This window comes from Clarias gariepinus, chromosome 12, assembly GCF_024256425.1.
Source record: "Clarias gariepinus isolate MV-2021 ecotype Netherlands chromosome 12, CGAR_prim_01v2, whole genome shotgun sequence".
In the NCBI taxonomy this organism is placed as follows: Eukaryota; Metazoa; Chordata; class Actinopteri; order Siluriformes; family Clariidae; genus Clarias; species Clarias gariepinus.
The window spans coordinates 524,119-542,157 of record NC_071111.1 but is presented as its reverse complement, the minus strand read 5'-3'; the positions used below and the strand labels follow the sequence as shown (position 1 = coordinate 542,157).

At 39.0% G+C, this 18,039-nt stretch overlaps 1 protein-coding gene across 1 annotated transcript; it reads left to right on the top strand.

Moving 5' to 3' along the window:
* Positions 1-10,073: 10,073 nt before the first annotated feature.
* On the top strand, positions 10,074-17,811 carry yeats4 (YEATS domain containing 4). Its single transcript, XM_053508187.1, has 7 exons — positions 10,074-10,262; positions 12,280-12,399; positions 12,507-12,573; positions 12,822-12,916; positions 16,781-16,870; positions 16,984-17,071; positions 17,178-17,811. Exons 1-7 carry the CDS (start codon positions 10,212-10,214, stop codon positions 17,345-17,347), a joined length of 681 nt encoding a protein of 226 aa, XP_053364162.1. The 5' UTR covers positions 10,074-10,211; the 3' UTR covers positions 17,348-17,811.
* The last annotated feature ends 228 nt before the right edge of the window (positions 17,812-18,039 follow it).

The window sequence follows — 18,039 nt, the reverse complement described above, 5'->3', positions numbered from 1 at the left end:
GTGAGTATTGTATTGACCTTACTGATTTTATGAGTCAATCTGGGAGCATGATAATGAAAAAAGCTGTCCTGTGATACTGTCCAATGGTGAGTCATCCAATTTTGATGTATCTACAAAGAGATAGAAGAATTTACCACCTTGTGCAGTGCTGGGGAAAAGAAGTTGACTAGTCGTATGTGTATACATGAGGCGTCAGCGTATTTGTGCCTTCCCTTTAAACATGGTCAGCTGACCTCCTTGCGTCCCGGGGATTCCATTTGTTTTTTTTAGTATACAACGACATTAAAAATGATCGGCAGCCTAAAATCCCATTATGTGGCTGCGTTACATGGTATCAAGGAGTGCATCAAGAAGGAAAGGGAGCCATTTTCAGTTAGCAGCTGGGGCCAAGTGGAATCATAAATTAAGGTTAAGTGAGGTTTAATATCCATTTATTTCATATTTTATTACATTTACATGTACATGTTTTGATTAATTATATTTTTGGTAATATTTTTTGGGTGGCTGGAAAGGATTATCTGCATGAGAAAATGTGTTTCACAAAAAAAAAAAAAATTGCCTAAAGAACAGAATTAAACAAAATAAATTTAAATGCAGAGGTCCCGCTGTACTTTTAAAATCTGTAGTCTTATACTTTATAACCAACGTATTATTCAGCAGCACTGAGAACAGAATTTGCTCCAGCACCTAGTCTAATTTTATACTTTATTATTAATGTTTTAATATGATGTTCTCCTAGTGTCATTCAGTGCTTAACTATAAAGGAAACATAATCACAGTGTGAAAGATAATCTGACTGAGCGCTTTCTGACTTTAATTTCATTCATCATTTTTATCAAAATAAATAAATAAATAAATAAATGGCCCTTGCGCTGAGATGTCTAATGAAGTCACGTATCCTCTAAAGTAAAGCTTTAATGTCATATGTTAGAATTTAATATTGTGGTGTGTTTGCATTATACACTGTATGTTTTATATGCATTAATACATGCTGAGTTTGTTAACTTAGTGTTGACTGATTAGTGTTTCACGGACTAAAATCTCTTTAAGCATGATGTATATATGTTTTTATATTTTATATTTGAATTCCATGTTAAATCTAATAAGGTTTTCATGAAATGAAAAAATAAATAAAAAAGGTATGATGAAAGATCATGTTTTTGATAAAATTACTTTGTTTTTTAATCTAATTACTGATTTTTTAAAAGTTTTTGTATCATAATCCATGCATTTTAAAATGGCTTTATTATTTTATGGCTTTATTGTATTTATATATACAATTTTGTTGTACCTAATAATATTTATACAGTATAATCAGGGCCTCTTACAACATTCAAATGCAAATTTCTTTTTTTTGTGTGTGATTTTGTGAAAGCTGCCGCTTATTCCTGCAGAAAGCAGCACTTATTACATGTTTTGTTGCATTTCTGCAGTACTCTTATTGATGTTAATTTTACTCTCACTTTGCAAACAGCGCCTATTTAGGGACTATATATACACCACTATATTATTACTGATCCCACATTTCATCAGCCCCGCAAAAGCCGCCACATCCTGTGACTAAAACACAGCTGCTTGCGCTGGTGAAAGCAGCCCTGGCTTAATTACATACACTCAGATAACAAAGGGAGTGGCAACTCCCGCAAAGCTGACCAAATGCAAAATAAACAACAGTACCCTAAAAAACAACATAGATAGATATTTTTTCTTCATTCAAGCTTCCCCCAAACAGTGCATCAATTAGTATTTACAGTGGAACCTTGGATTGCAAGCATAATTCGTTCCGGGAGGGTATGCTTGTATATGAAAACACTACCTCTGCCGCAGACGAGAAGTTCATTTAGAGTTATCAGCCTGAAAAATGACCAATTAACAGCACCTCAGATTAGAGGCGTTATAAAGTCTTTACAGAGCAGAAGTAGCAAAAACATCTCACCATTAACTGTTCAAAGGAGATTAATGCATTTTTTGGACGCCTTTAGCATTCCTTTACAATGTAGAAAGAAATAAAAATCAGGAACATTAGAAAGTGTTCTAAAACTTTTGAACGGTAGTGTACTCAGCAAAAAAAGAAACGTCCTCTGACTTTCAGCTGTTTTTACTTTCAGTAAACTTAATGTGTAAATATTTGTATGAACACTAAAAGAGTCAACACCATAAGACATAAACTAAAAATGTTTCCCAATGTGTCCCTGAATGAAGGGAGGCTCAAAATCAAAAGTACCAGTCAGTATCTGGTGGCCACCAGCTGCTTGAAGTACTGCAGTGCATCTCCTCCTCATGGACTGCCTATTGCAGACAGTCTGAGCACTGATGGAGGGATTGTGTGTTCCTGGTGTGACTCGGGCAGTTGTTGTGGCCATCCTGTACCTGTCACGCAGGTGTGATATTCGGATGTACCCATCCTGTGCAGGTGTTGTTACACGTGGTCTTCCACTGCGAGGATGATCAGCCGTCCTTCCCGTCTCCCTGTAGCGCCGTCTTAGGCGTCTCACGGTGCGGACATGGCGATTTATCGCCCTAGCCACATCAGCGGTCCTCATGCCTCCCTGCAGCATGCCTAATGCACGTTCACACAGATGAGCAGGGACCCTGGGCATCTTTCTTTGGGTGTTTTTCACAGTCGGTAGACAAGTCTCTTTAGTGTCCTGCGTTTTTAGAACTGTGACCTTAAATGCCTACTTTCTGTAAGCTGTTAAGGTCTTAACGACCATTCCACAGGTGCATGTTAATTAATTGATTATGGTTAAATGAACATGCATGGAAAACATTGTTTAAACCCTTTACAATGAAGATCTGTAAACTTATTTGAATTTTTACAACATTATTGTTGAAATACACAGTCCTGAAAAAGGGACGTTGCTTTTTTTGCAGAGTATTGATGGATGTATTTAGACATACATACAGTATATGTGAACATGTCTGTGTGGCTGTGGTCATCATTCGTGTGTTAATCGCCGTGTGTGTCTAATAATATGTAACATTCTATCCCCCGATTGTATCTATATACAGACCTGGTCGTAAGAATGCGTGTGTTTTCCCGCGAGATGCCGCAATTTGGCGCGCAGCGCATGGAAGGACTTTATCTAAAATCCGGACAAAATACAACGAAGAATTGTTTATAATTAGTTAGTCTAAAACAATATTGTTGAACGTGTGTATATGTGCTTCATCCTATTTTTATAATGATGAAATTACCAAATTCGTGCTTTAAAAGTTTCTTATATAGTTTTTGTGATGTCTTAACAGGGACAAAACAATGAAAGACATGGCAATGCCTCGGTTTAATTGGTATTGAAATTAATTTAATTTCCTGATAGTAGGCTATCTGATAGTGTTAACTATGCGAATGTCCTGATTCGTAAATATGCCAACATATCTTATTTAAAATATAAAAATGTTTCGCCATCATGAATGAACAATCATATTAAGTAAATATTCTTTTATCAACACGAACTGCTTCTGGCTTTTTAGAATAATAGTAATCATGTTTTTTGCTGTTTGTGTCGAGCATTGAATAATTATTTCATCCATTATTTGACCACGGCTCGAAATAATACCTGGAATGTGATTGTGAATTTATGACTGAAATAAATAAACCTGTTCGTCGCCGTGTGGAAACCCGCGGCACGTACTTTCTTTTTACAAAAGGCAGCGTTTTTATCAAAAGGCTGATAAACGCGTGTTGTACAGTATATCCAACGCGACAGCGCGCTCAGTTACTGTAATCCCTTTTCTCACCTTTGATGTAGGTGTGAAGTTATCAAAATGGTTTCCCGGATGGGGGAATTGGCAGAATTGAGGCATTTAAAACTATTTAACAAGACCAAGCAGACGTCTCTGCCCAAAATGTACTTCGCCAGCAAAACATAAAATAAATAGAAATAAAATGTTGAATGGTACCAATCAAATCAGACTTTATAATTACTTTGAGTGTAATTCACAAATTTACTAAATATATTATGGGCAGAGCCGCGCATAAACTGTTCAGAACGGTTCGGGTCGTGATACCGCAACACTCCGTGTGATCATCCGGTGGCACCGGTAAAAGGTGTCAGGGCCAAAGACAAAATGCGCTGAAGAAGACACAGGCAAAGCCCAAGCCTCTGTCTGTCTAAGACACCGGCGAGAAAGTGAGGGAGAGAGACACGCATCAGTTTAGCGCGTGCTCTTTCTACTATAAATCCTCAGTAAGGGCATAAGCCCCGAGAGCATCTTTAGTTTTTTAGTTTTTAGTTTTAGTTTCCAGAATCCCGTCCGTTCTCACATAGATGGCGAAGCTCTGTTTATTTTGTGTTTTCAGTTTTCTTTTGGTTTTCTTTTAAGTTTCTTAATTAATAATCCCACGCTATCTTCAAACGGAAATGTCTTCCCGTGTCTGTCATAAGCTCTCACAACAACTCCTATTTCACTGACCCCCTCTAATACCCTGCGTCAGGGCTATTATAATCAGTAAAACATCTCTTGTCCACCACAAGAGAAGACTGATGTAGCTGGTGAGAGAACTTTTCCAGCCCTGTTCCTGTAGCCCTTACATACAGCAAGCAACCAATTATTCCTTTAAAAAAAATTCCTTTATTGTCACAATGCTGTGGGCTTTGTGTAACTCCAGTATAAATCATACTTTGGATTGAGCAGTATGACACTTAATATCTTTATCAGGTTGTGTGACATTTTGTATCATTTAGTGTCTTGATTTGACAGATTTTGCTGATGTCTGTTATATTGTGTGAATTGTAAATTTATTACACAATATAAATAGTTTTTATAATAATAAAAACTGTATATTGTATTTTGCACATTTAAGTTTATTCCATTTATGTATTGATTTTTAAGCATGGGCTCAATTAACAAATTGGTAATAGTAAACTGTAATATTTTAAATATTTTTAACCTGCTGGTTTTAATGTTGTGGTGGACAGAGGACAGTATGGACACTGACTGGTCTCAGGTGGGGATTGTTGTGGCTCATCACTGTATGCTGCTAGTTGAGGATTTTTTATATGTTCTATAAAACTATAATATTTTCTATCAGCCTTTAATCTAATTATGGTCTTATATGGCTCAATTGCATAAGCATATTGTAAAAAAATAGATATATTTAATCAAATACAATATATTATTAAGTGTATTTTTAAATATAAAATTACATACATTATATTTGCCAATATATGAAAAGCAACAATTCCTTATCTATTTCTCAATATATTGTTATATATTGATAAAATATATTATTCAGTATATTGTAAATATATTTCGATCAGAACACTAAATCATTCAATATATTGACAGTTAATATATAGAGAAATATATTTTCTTTGTGTAAGGCTTGAGAGATATCTTGAACAGCAAACAGACCATGTGACTCATACTTCAGGTCATTCTTTCAGCTCCAGAAAATGGAAAGGGGCGAGATCAAAATATCAACTGAATGTCCTTATATTTTAGGTCAAGCTGAAAGTAAATTTATATAATTCTCTCCATGCCTGTTTAACAACACCCGTAACCTGTTAACCCTAATTCAAGTATTATCTGCCCATTTGCTTCTTCTTCCTTATTTATTTATTTTTTATTTTTTTGTGGTTAGCAGCCAGCTTTTAGGTCTATTACTGCCACTCAGGAGACTGGATAGGTAACACTCATCTTTGTAGTCAAGAACAAAGTTTGGTAGGCAGCTATTAGTTGCGTTAATGCCATCTGCTGGACTACTGTGCTTTGAAGAACAATTTATCCACCTCGACTGGAACAGTCCTATTTGCCTAGGGCTGATTTACCGTCCTCCACACTCAGATAAGGACTTTCTTCAGCAATTCACCAACTTCATTGATGATATTGTCACCAAATTTAATTATTGCTGGGTGATTTTAACGTTCATGTTTGCTGCCAGTCAAACCCTCTTTCGAGGGATTTTCTTAATTTAATGGAGGCTTTTAACCTGACACAGTGGGTAAAAGGTCCCACTCATATTCATGGACATACTCTGATTATATGCTCTTTGATCACAAGCCTGTTTTATTTTCCATGTGTCTTCAGGAGCCTTCCTCTTGCTTTTTCCAAAGTGACCTCACTGTCTAGGGTTTATTTCCCTCAGTTTAACATCAATTTTAGTCAGTGTTTTACAAAGTCTTGCTCCCATGATGGCTTGGCCATGACTGCTTTGTTTTCTTGTTTAGATGAAGTTAAATATTGGTTATCTCATAATTTCCTGTCCCTTAATGAAAAGAAAACTGAGGTGATAGTCTTCGGCCCTTCGGAACACATGAAGGCCCCTGATTTTGATCTAGGTCCTCTATCAGCCTTTAGGTCCTCACAGGTTCGAAATTTATGTGAATTCATTTTTAAATTTTACTATTTGTTTTTAAATCAATGCAACCACAGGGGGGCGCAATCCAGTGTCTTTTTGTGCCAGTCCCAAGTCTGGATAAATGCAGAGGGTTGTGTCAGGAAGGGCATCAGACGTAAAACATTTGCCAAATCAATGATGCAAATCACGAATATAAATCCCATACCGGATCGGTCGTGGCCCGGGTTAACAACGACTGCCACTGGTGCTGTTAACCTACAGGGTGCTGGTGGAAATTGGGCTACTGTTGGTCGAAGAAGGAGAGGAGGAAGGCGTGTTCGAAAGCAGATAGAGAAAAGGAAAGGCATGGGTTTAGGAGTGATAGTAGGGACTTTAAATGTTGGGACCATGACAGGGAAGGGAAGAGAGTAGGTTGATATGATGCAGAGAAGGAAGGTGGATATACTGTGTGTCCAGGAGACCAGGTGGAAAGGTAGCAAGGCCAGAAGCTTAGGATCAGGGTTCAAATTGTTTTACCATGGTGTGGATAGAAAAAGAAATGGAGTAGGAGTTATTCTGAAAAAGGAATTTGTAAGGAATGTTCTAGAGGTGAAGAGAGAATCAGATAGGGTGATGAGTCTGAAGCTGGAAATTGAAGGGATAATGTTCAATGTTGTTAGTGGTTATGCCCCACAGGTAGGATGTGAGTTAAAAGAGAAGGAGAAATTCTGGAGTGAGTTAGATGAAGTGATGCAGAGCATCCCCAGAGGTGAAAGAGTGGTGATTGGTGCAGACTTCAATGGACATGTTGGGGTGATGAAAATGTGATGGGCAGGTTTGGTCTTTAGGACAGGAATGTAGAAGGACAGATGGTGGTGGACTTTGCAAAGAGGATGGAAATGGCAGTAGTAAATACTTTCTTTCAGAAGAGGCAGGAACATAGGGTGACATATAAGAGTGGAGGCAGAAACACTCAGGTCGACTACATCTTGTGTCGATGTTGTAACCTGAAAGAGATCAGTGACTGCAAAGTGTTGGTAGGGGAGAGTGTAGCCAGACAACACAGAATGGTCGTGTGTAAAATAACCCTGGTGGTGAGGAAGGCGAAGAGGACAAAGGCAGAGCAGAGGACAAAGTGGTGGAAGCTGAGAAAGGAAGAATGTTGTGTAGTCTTTAGGGAGGAGTTGAGACAAGCTATGGGTGGTCAGGAGGGGCTTTCAGTTGACTGGACAACTACAGCCAATGTGATCAGGGGGACAGGTAGGAGGGTACATGGTGTATCATCAGGTAAGGGGAAAGTGGACAAGGAGACTTGGTGGTGGAATGAGGAAGTCCAGACGTGTATACAGGGAAAGATGCTAGCTAAGAAGAAGTGGGACACTGAGAGGACTAAAGAGAGTAGACAGGAGTACAGGGAGATGCAGATTAAGGTGAAGGTAGAGGTGGCAAAGGCCAAACAAAGAGCATATGAGGACTTGTATGCTAGGCTAGACAGTAAGGAGGGAGAGGTGGATCTGTACAGGTTGGCAAGGCAGAGAGATAAAGATGGGAAGGATGTGCAGCAGGTTAGAGTGATTAAAGATAGAGATGGAAATGTACTGACAGATGCCAGGAGGGTGATGGGAAGATGGAAGAAGTTCTTTAAGGGGTTGATGAATGAGGAAAACGAAAGAGAACAAAGAGTAGAAGAGGTGACTGTTGTGAAACAGGAAGTAGCAAATATTAGTAGAAGTGAGGTCAGAAGGGCGTTGAAGAGGATGAAGAGTGGAAAGGCTGTTGGCCCTGATGACATACCTGTGGAGGTATGGAAGTGCTTAGGAGAGGTGGCAGTAGAGTTTCTGACTAGTTTGTTTAACAAGATCTTGGAAAGCGTATGACAGGGTGCCAAGGAAGAAGCTGTGGTATTGTATGAGAAGGTCTGAAATGGCAGAGAAGTATGTTAGAGTGGTGCAGGACATGTATGAGAGCTGTAAGACAGTGGTGAGATGTGCTGTAAGTGTGACAGAAGAGTTCAAGGTGGAGGTGGGTCTGCATCAAGGATCGGATCTAAGCCCCTTTTTGTTTGCTCTGGTGATGGACAGGATGACAGATGAGGTAAGACAGGAGTCCCATGGACTATGATGTTTGCAGATGACATTGTGATTTGTAGCGAGAGCAGGGAACAGGTGGAGGAAATGCTCTGGAAAGCAGAGGAATGAAGGTTAGCCGCAGCAAGACAGAATACATGTGTGTAAATGAGAGGGACCCCAGAGGATCGGTGAAGCTACAGGGAGCAGAGGTAAAAAAGGCGCAGAATTTTAAGTACTTAGGGTCAACGGTCCAGAGTAACGGAGAGTGTGGAAAGGAGGTGAAGAGGCGGGTACAGGCAGGTTGGAATGGGTGGAGAAAAGTGTCAGGTGTGTTGTGCGATAAAAGAGTATCAGCGAGAATGAAAGGAAAGGTGTACAGGACAGTGGTGAGACCAGCGATGCTCTACGGCTTAGAGACAGTGGCGCTGAAGAAAAGACAGGAGGCAGAGTTGGAGGTAGCAGAGCTAAAGATGTTGAGGTTCTCTTTGGGAGTGACAAGGATGGATAGGATCAAGAATGAGTTTATCAGAGGGACAACCCATGTTAGATGTTTTGGAGATAAAGTCAGAGGGGCCAGATTGAGGTGGTTTGGACATGTTCAGAGGAGAGATGGTGAATATATCGGTAGAAGGATGCTGAGGTTGAAACTGCCAGGCAGGAGGTCTAGAGGAAGACCAAAGAGGAGATTTATTGATGCAGTGAGAGAGGACATGAAGTTAGTTGGTGTGCGAGAAGAGGATGCAGAGGATAGGGTTAGATGGAGGTAAATGATTCGCTGTGGCGACCCCTGAAAGGAAACAGCCGAAAGACAAAGAAGAAGACTATTTGTTTTTAAATCGTTACACCAGCAAGCACCCATCTACTTATCTGAATCGCTGAACCATCATACACCCCTGAGAAGTTTGCGATCCTGTGACCAGAACCTCCTCTTTATCCCATACTTCAGACTCAAGCATAGAGGTGAACGTGCTTTTTCGTGTACTTTTAGCCTTTTTATGATGTTATGATGTGGATGGTCAGTCTCGTGGGTGTTGTAAATGTGCTATATAAATAAACCTAAAGATTCATTTTTTTCTTTCCCTCTCTGTAGTTAGTCGTTATGTGTGTGCTTGCGTAATTCGACACCGTGCTCCTTCACACACACCAACACACACACACACACACTCGCCTTTACAGCCCCCCTTCCCACCCCCTCCTCTTCTCAGCTTCCCACACACATTCACACACACACACACACACACCCTCTGCCTTGCACAGAAATTCTGCTCTGTCGCAATTCTTTTCAAAGGTAAAGTGCAGGTTCATTTGTTTGTTTTTGTTTTAAAGTTACAGAGTATTCCGTTATAAAGCGCTCACGCAAGTGTGATTAGCGATGTTACTTGCTAATTTTTTCCTAATGTCTTTACGTTAATGTGTGTGCACGCACATTACACACACACACACACACACACACACAGTGCCTGCGCGCATAAATGGAAACACTTATCTGTCTGGATTTATTTTTTTTATTTTTTTTTAGTGCAGGTTGATTTGTTTTATTTTTACTTTACATTTTGTATTGATTATTTGTGTTTTTTTTTGTCTGTGGAACGGATAATTTGAGTTTTCATTATTTCTTATAGTGTTGTGGTGATATTGTGGTTGTGGTAATATTTCACTTCAGTTCTCACTGACAGGAGACAGGACTTTTATTATGAAGACCCGCGCACATGCGTGTTGGGTCTCGCCACAGCGGGCGCGCGCTTCCCACTGCTCGAGCTAACATCGCTTCATGGCAGTTTCAGACTTTACTCAGTTCCACAGCTCAGAGTCACTCCGTTATAAACAGCCCCGGATTTAACTCTCCCTCTGGCTGTACTATGTTTAAGAGGATGGCTGAATTCGGTCCGGATTCTGGAGGCCGCGTCAAGGTCTGACGATAAACAGTTAGCTTAGCATAGGGAGCACAACGCTAGCGTTAGCTTAGGCTGTTTATAAAGTTTAGCGGTTTGTCTTGTTTGTTTAATCTGTGTAATGTTTATATATACATGTGTGTGTGTTTTATAAATTCTGATTGTATAGTTTAAACTGGATGTTTGTTTTTCGCATTAGCGTTGTCATTTTACGACAGTAGTGAAAGAATGGAAGCAGAGTTGCCATGGAAACAGAGCTACGGTATCCCAGAGAGCTCATACGGGTCCATAACAGTGTTAATAAAAGGCGATTTTTATTACTGTTGATAAAAACGACTTGCTTTTGCTTAGTTCATTTTATTTCAGATAAAACACACAATGTACCATAAAGTTTGAGAAAATCAAAGCGTTAGAAAGTAATGAATAAACTTTACACCTAAATATAAATGATATATGGTAAACCTTGTGTTTAAGCATAAAAGTAACATTGACTTTTTATTTTATTAAATAAACTAAATAAATCAATAACGCGATATTGGATTGTTTTATTAAATATGTGGCTTGTGTCATTGATTGGTAAAGAGTTTGTATAAATATTTAAAATGTTAAATCTAATAATAATCTGCTGATCATTATTGTAATCAGTGATATTATTATTGTTGTTATTATTATTATTTGAGGTTGAAGCCCACGTCCATGTCTGTGTGTCTCTCTGTACAGCAGAACTCTCTGTCTAACTTATTAATACAAAGAAATCCCATTCTGTAAGGTTGAGTATCTTACGCCTTGTTTACACTAAGTTGTCCTTCTTTGGTGCTCAGACAAATACACTCCCTGTTCGGTAATCGGAGAGTGAATCACAGATGAGAAATGGAAAAAGTAGATAAAAGGATAAAGATGAAGTTTTGTCTTAAAACCACTCCAGCGTGTTAAAATTCACTTATACCACTTCAGCGCTGTTATTTCAGCCAAAGTGAAAATATTCACTTTATCTTTTCTAATTAATATCTATTGGTGCAGGTGTTTGTTTACATTGAGACAGTAGCGCATTAGTAGATTATTTTACAGTAGATTATTAAATCCCACACATAACTGTTCATAACATCACTTTTACTCCACATTTAGATTCACTGATGGTGCAGATTAAACTTCAGGCAGAGATCTAAGGACTGCAGGAGATTCAGTAAATTTTGGAGACACACAAATTTGGACAGACAGTTTCTGGTCCTTCAATGTATAAAACATAAGATGTACCTTGATTCATCCCACAGTGGAAAAATTTCTACCTTACAGCAGCAAAGAAAAATGTGCAAACATAAAGTAGTGATTAGGGATGCACCGAAATTTTGGCCGCCGAAAATTTTCGGCCGAAATAGCATTATCGGTTTCGGCCGAAGCGCAAGAAAGCGCCGAAAATAAAAGCCGAAATTGTCGCCACGCCTCTCCCATCCTCCCGTCTCGTTCGCGCTGTCATTACGCATCAAACACGGAGTATGTCGGCGGTTTGGAAGCACTTCAAAGTTTCAGATGAGGACAGCAAAGTTGCAATATGCAACATTTTTTTAATACAAAAAAAAAGAAAATATTTTAAACGTTTTTTAATGAAGCCATTTTCGGTATCGGTTTTCGGCCAAGTGCATCCAAAAATTTCGTTTTCGGACCAGAATTTTCATTTCGGTGCATCCCTAGTAGTGATAGTACTGTGTCTAAATACAAAAGAAAGAAAAACATCAAAAACAAATATTTATACACAGCACAGTGTAGAAATGTAAAATATACAGTATTTACACTTTCAATCAAATCAAATTGCACTAGTTAATATAATATTCCACAGAAAAGTATTATCAGATAAAGTAGATATATTTCGAATATTGTAACTATTGTAACTATAATTGTAAATATCACAGTACAGATATTACTAAAAGAGTGGGTTCTGACCCAAAGAACAGACTAAACCTTTCTTTTACTTAAATAGATAGAGGATTATCTGCTCGGGCCGTGACGTGAGTGTGTTTGTGTGTTTGTTTGTTTTCAGGGCGTGACCATTGTGAAGCCCATCGTGTTCGGTAATGTCGCTCGCTATTTTGGGAAGAAGCGCGAAGAGGACGGACACACACACCAGTGGACTGTGTACGTTAAACCATACAGGAACGAGGTAAAGTCGGATCTCACAGTGACGCGGTGCGAGAGTAATTCACTGACACGCCTGAGGTCATGTGACCCATAAACTAACCCTGTGTTTGTGTGTGTGTGTTCTCTCAGGACATGTCTGCTTACGTAAAGAAGATCCAGTTTAAACTACATGAGAGTTACGGCAACCCTTTACGAGGTATTTATTAATCACATAAATACAATGACATACCTGAAAACCCAGCCACAGTGTGATGTCAGAGACCGCCCCCTGTTGACACGCACCGACATTACATCTATATACGGAGTCGGGTCTGTCACACTGCTTGAGCTCTAATGGTTAAAGATAACTTACTGTGGAAATAACACAGAGCTTCGAGCAGTGGGAATGTACCAGTGTGTAATGGTGTGTGTGTGTGTGTGTGTGTGTGTGTGTGTGTGTGACAGTGGTGACGAAGCCTCCGTATGAGATCACAGAAACCGGCTGGGGAGAGTTTGAGATCATTATAAAGATCTTCTTCATCGACCCCAATGAGAGACCTGTGAGTAACTCACACACACATACACTGGAGATCAGTGTAACCCTCAGCCATGTTCAGACTCAAGAGCGTTAAAACTATGATGTTGGAGTTATTAATAAATATTTAAATTTATTTATTATTTATTTTGTTATGCTGTAAATCCTCAGTCTTGTCCACAGTACACGCAATTAACAATTAGCTCCGCCCACAAAACCATAAAAGGCAAAGTTCCCCAGTGCACACAAACACAAACCTGGTTTATATCCTGAGACGCCGCAGCACGTCCTCGTCTGATACAGCGGCGTTTCATCCTGACTGACTGAAACATTAACATAATCACAGTGTGTGTGAGATTCTGTAAATACAGAAACGTGACTGTGTGAACTGGGAAACTAAAGCCCGGAGTCACAGGGAGCAGCCAACACCATATTACCATGATACCTATACACTGAGTTTATTTTATAATTCTGTAAATAGCGTAGTGTTATAAATACTCTGCTTATATGTGTGTGTATTTTTTCCCTTGTTCCAGATTTAGCAGGTACTTGTTTGAATTGGCTTGTTCATCAGGGACTATCTGATCATTTTGATTCAGACACACATTTCATACAAACGTCCATAATTTCTTTTGATTGTGTAAAGCTGCTTTAAGACAATGACAATTGTTAAAAAATGCTATACAAATAAAATTAAATTGAATATTAAAATGTACATACTATCAGAGTGCACTACTATATAGTAGTAGGATGTGAATATTTTTATTACATTTCAGGATGTGTAGAAATACCGGCTCCTCTGTGTAAACATTCTTCAGTGTGATGAATGAGGCCTGGGGTCAGTATTGATCTGTCGTTTTACACTGAAGCACTGCACTAATTATTCTGAATAATCGATAAGATCAATGAGAGAAGTGTGTAAGAGACTGAGACAGAACCCTCAGGGCTTTATTCCTGCACAGGGTGGAACACGCCCAGTACACACCTCTGTTCAGAGTCTGTTTAACACAGAACATTTTCCTAAACCAGTGGTTCTCAAACATTTTCTGTCATTCCCCACTTAAGGTGGTGGGCAAATTTTCAAATCTCACTTGTCAACAAAATGATAACGAAATCAGCCAAGTGTACTATTTATTGAAATATCAATTTCTAAACCAATAAGATCAAATAACACCAAGATAAAATACACGTGCTATTGTTATAACAGCCTTACTTCATCACTTATCTAGAGCTTTCTTTTAAAGAAGTCGAGTGGCTTATTAACGTGACTGGGGTGTGTTGTCTCTAAGTGTCTTCCTACTTTGTTGGGTCTCATGCTGTCTGCTGCCAGTGGTTTGGAACACAAAACACACAGAGGTCTCTCCTCTGCCCCCACCATCCCCACCATCAATCCAAACGCAACATACAGTGGGGTTCATCATGTTTTCCTTTCGGCTTTTTGGTTGATTAGGCTGATGATGCTGAATCACCTGCTTTTTTGTGGTCCATTTAACAAATGTACCCATTGACGTTTACAAATTATAACAAATGAATTTAATTATAAAATAAGCAATATAAAAAAATTTTGTATAGGGGCAAAATATATAAATTATATATTTTTTCATATACCACATGTATATTTTTATATTGCTTATATTATAATAAAAATCGTTTCCTGTAATTTCTCACCACAAAACAATATTTATTTAGTATAAATACTACTATTTAGGATAAATAATTTATTTGTACATTGACAAACCTCTGCAAAGTAAATGTGCCATAAAAGAATCATTTTGGGGATTTGTATTAATCGTCTCGACGGCTGTCACGTGCCTAGGGTTAATTATAATAGTAATTATATATTTGATAATAATAAACCTTTGAATGCATGTCCTAATATACTATTTGATAGAGATTATGTAGGGGGGCAATCCGTGGCAGTGGGGCATTTTAGCGCATAACACCGATTTGTTTCCGCGGTAAAGTTAGTTTTATATTCGCATCTCCGAATTCAATAGCTGCGTAAATAAACCCGCGAATAAGATACCCAGATATATTTCCTCTCTACATTGTCTTTCAGCTACATCCGCCTTAAATTATACATGTTTAAAAGCATAAACACCATTATTCTCTACGGCGCAACGAATGATTTAGGGATCATCGCAAAATGCCAACAAAAAGCGTAGAACGATATTGATCTTCCCTTCTGTTCAGCGCCTGAAGGATCAAAAAGCAACTTTGTTACCACACTGGAAACTAGAAACGCCAGACTAGTACTGCCTGATAAAATATTAATGTTTAACAAAAATACAGAAACATCAGCATACACATTGGAATAAATGAAATGACATATATAATACCGAATGTTTCCTTATATATTGTTCCTCTGCAATTAACATGCTGACGTTAAACCGTTATTGTTGCACTATGGTTCCACTTTTTCTCTGATGTTATTTTAATTTACTTGTATTAATGATCCATTTCTTTGCGTGTGATTGTTTAGTTTCGAGTGTCCGATCTTTATTGTCAATAAAGAAAAGCATGAATTAGAATAGGTACTTTCCTATTATTTTCCACTAATTCCCCCCCGTTCATTGCGCCCCACCTGTCATGTCTGTATTCACCACTAGTGGGGCGCCACACACTTTGAGAACCACTGCCCTAAACTGATGCAGAAAGATTCTAAGCACTTGTATCTTAGCATTGTAGATTTCTGACAGACTGTACAGATGGGAGCCCTTATCAGAATTCAGAGTAAAAACAATGAATAAAGCTGTTTATTTAAATAAAATTTAAAAATGAAGAAAAAACAAAACGAGGCTACAATTCCATGTCCAAAACTGTGCACTGCCCATACTGCAAGTGCGCCCCTTTGTGGTGCAAAAGTTTAAAGTATATGTAAGAAATACAATATAAAACGTAAAATCAGTTATAAAATATTATCAGGTAATAAGGCTTTAATCAGATATATTGTAAAATGCAATTGATGAAGAAATGAGTAATAGTAGGCATCCCTAATTTATGTAAAATTTTAAGGATCTTAGACGCGAACGCTCTAATTTGTACTTTAAAATGGTTGCTATAGTAACAGGGATTAATAAAATAAAGAAATTTTCAAGAATAACAATGTCGAGTTTTATACAATAGTAATAAAGCACATCAGTTCTCATTAACAAACTTTATTAAAGGCTGAGATTTATTTGTTTACTTATTTATTTACTTTTACAGCTCTGAGACCCAAAAACACTCCAAGAGGTGTTTCAGTGAAAACTGTTGCAGTAAGGGACTTAAAGGAGCAGTCATTAATTCTAATCTGATCTCACATTCATCAATCCTGGCAAACAGTCTGGTGTTTAAACAGAATTCTGAAATAAACAGCGGTGCAGGACGCTTCACACGACACTGTTCCAGCCAATCAGCAGCAGGGGAGGTGTTTGTGTATTTACATTTACATTTAGTCATTTGGCAGACGCTCTTATCCAGAGCGACTTACATTTTTATCTCAGTACACATCTGAGCAGTTGAGGGTTGAGGGCCGCGCTCAAGGGCCCAACAGTGGCAACTTGGTGGTTGTGGGGTTTGAACCTGGGATCTTCCGAACCGTAGTCCAATGCCTTAACCACTGAGCTAACCCCGGCCCATGTTAATGTTAGACAACTAGCCTAGTGGTTCGTCTTACTCTCTTGCCCATGTGTCTCCATGAGTTTGGGGGCGGAGCTTCTGAAGGGTCAAATCTGAGACATTTGGTATGTGCTGTAACTATTGTAACCAACCCCACCCACTAAGTACCAGCACTTTCTGTTGTACAGGAACCGTGCTCCATTTATCAGGAACCTTTGGAACTAGTGTCTGATAGTGAATAGTTAGGGTTCTGATCCTTATTGTTCCGTTTGCCCCGTGTGTGTCTCAGGTCACTCTGTATCACCTGCTGAAGCTCTTCCAGTCCGACTCCAGCGCCATGCCTAAGAAAACCGTCGTCTCCGAGTTCTACGATGAGATGGTACGACCCGATCAGGCCACGCCCTCTTAGCGAGTCCTCATCTACATGTTCTGTATCGTTTATCACAGTCGTAGTGATTTCGCAGGAGATAACGTTTGTTTTGTGGTTTGTAGATCTTCCAGGATCCCACAGCGATGATGCAGCAGCTGTTAAACACCACGAGGCAGCTCACGCTTGGAGCCTACAAACACGAGACTGAGTGTGAGTGCATGTTCACACACTCATCTGACAGGCAGGATGGGGTTCGAAACAAGGCCGTGGTTACTGCTGAATACTTAATGTGTGTGTGTGTGTGTGTGTGTGGTAGTTGCAGAGCTGGAGTTGCGTACGCGAGAGAAACTTGAGGCGGCGAAGAAGAAGACGAGTCTGGAGATCACAGAGCTGAAGGAGAAGCTGAAGGCCTCCAGAGAAAACATCAATTTCCTGAAGGAGGAGATCCGCAAACTGGAGGAGGAGGACCAGCTAAAGGATCACTAACACACACACACACACACACACACACACACACCTTTACCTGTGAGGGTCTCATCACCTCTCTGTACTCCATGAACTTGATTTTCTTTTAAATGTTCATTATTTCTACACTGGACTGTAGAACTGTTGGTGTTACATCTCATCTCTAGTCAGATCCAAACTGTGCAGGTCGTCCGTGTTGCGTTTCAGAGCTGTGGAGAATATTAGATATTAATGGTAGACAATATTCTGGGTAAACCAATCAGCGTTTGAATCTGATGTGATTGAAAGCTGAACCCTGCAGTATTACCTGAGGACCTGGAGAATTAGTTCCTAATCCACAGAAGGTGCTGTTTTATTTATCCTGAGGCTCTGTGTTTCTGTTTTTCCGTTTGTCTTTAATGCTTAGATGATTGTTTGTACTGTTTGTATCATTAAAATATTTTTTATAGCATGTCTCATGCCATTAAACCATAACGTACAATTAATTTTGTTTATATATTTGTAAGTGTAATTGAATGTCTCTCCACTAGAGGGCAGTGACACCACTGAACTACACAAGGTGCTGAATAGGAGCAGGGTTCTGAAACTAAGGAACTAAACTGGAAGAGGCTGAAGCTGAGATGTGCGACAGATTCCACAAATCCACTGGCACTCACTTCTAGCTTTTCTTCCTGTGACTTCAGCGTAAATCAAAACATTAATACAACAATGAA

Excerpts from the sequence above, each read along its gene's own strand:
- yeats4 (XM_053508187.1), top strand. The coding sequence starts at position 10,212 with ATGTTTAAGAGGATGGCTGAATTCGGTCCGGATTCTGGAGGCCGCGTC. Across the intron at positions 12,917-16,780 it reads TCGACCCCAATGAGAGACCT|GTCACTCTGTATCACCTGCT; the intron begins GTGAGTAACTCA and ends TGTGTGTCTCAG. Across the intron at positions 16,871-16,983 it reads CCGAGTTCTACGATGAGATG|ATCTTCCAGGATCCCACAGC; the intron begins GTACGACCCGAT and ends TGTGGTTTGTAG.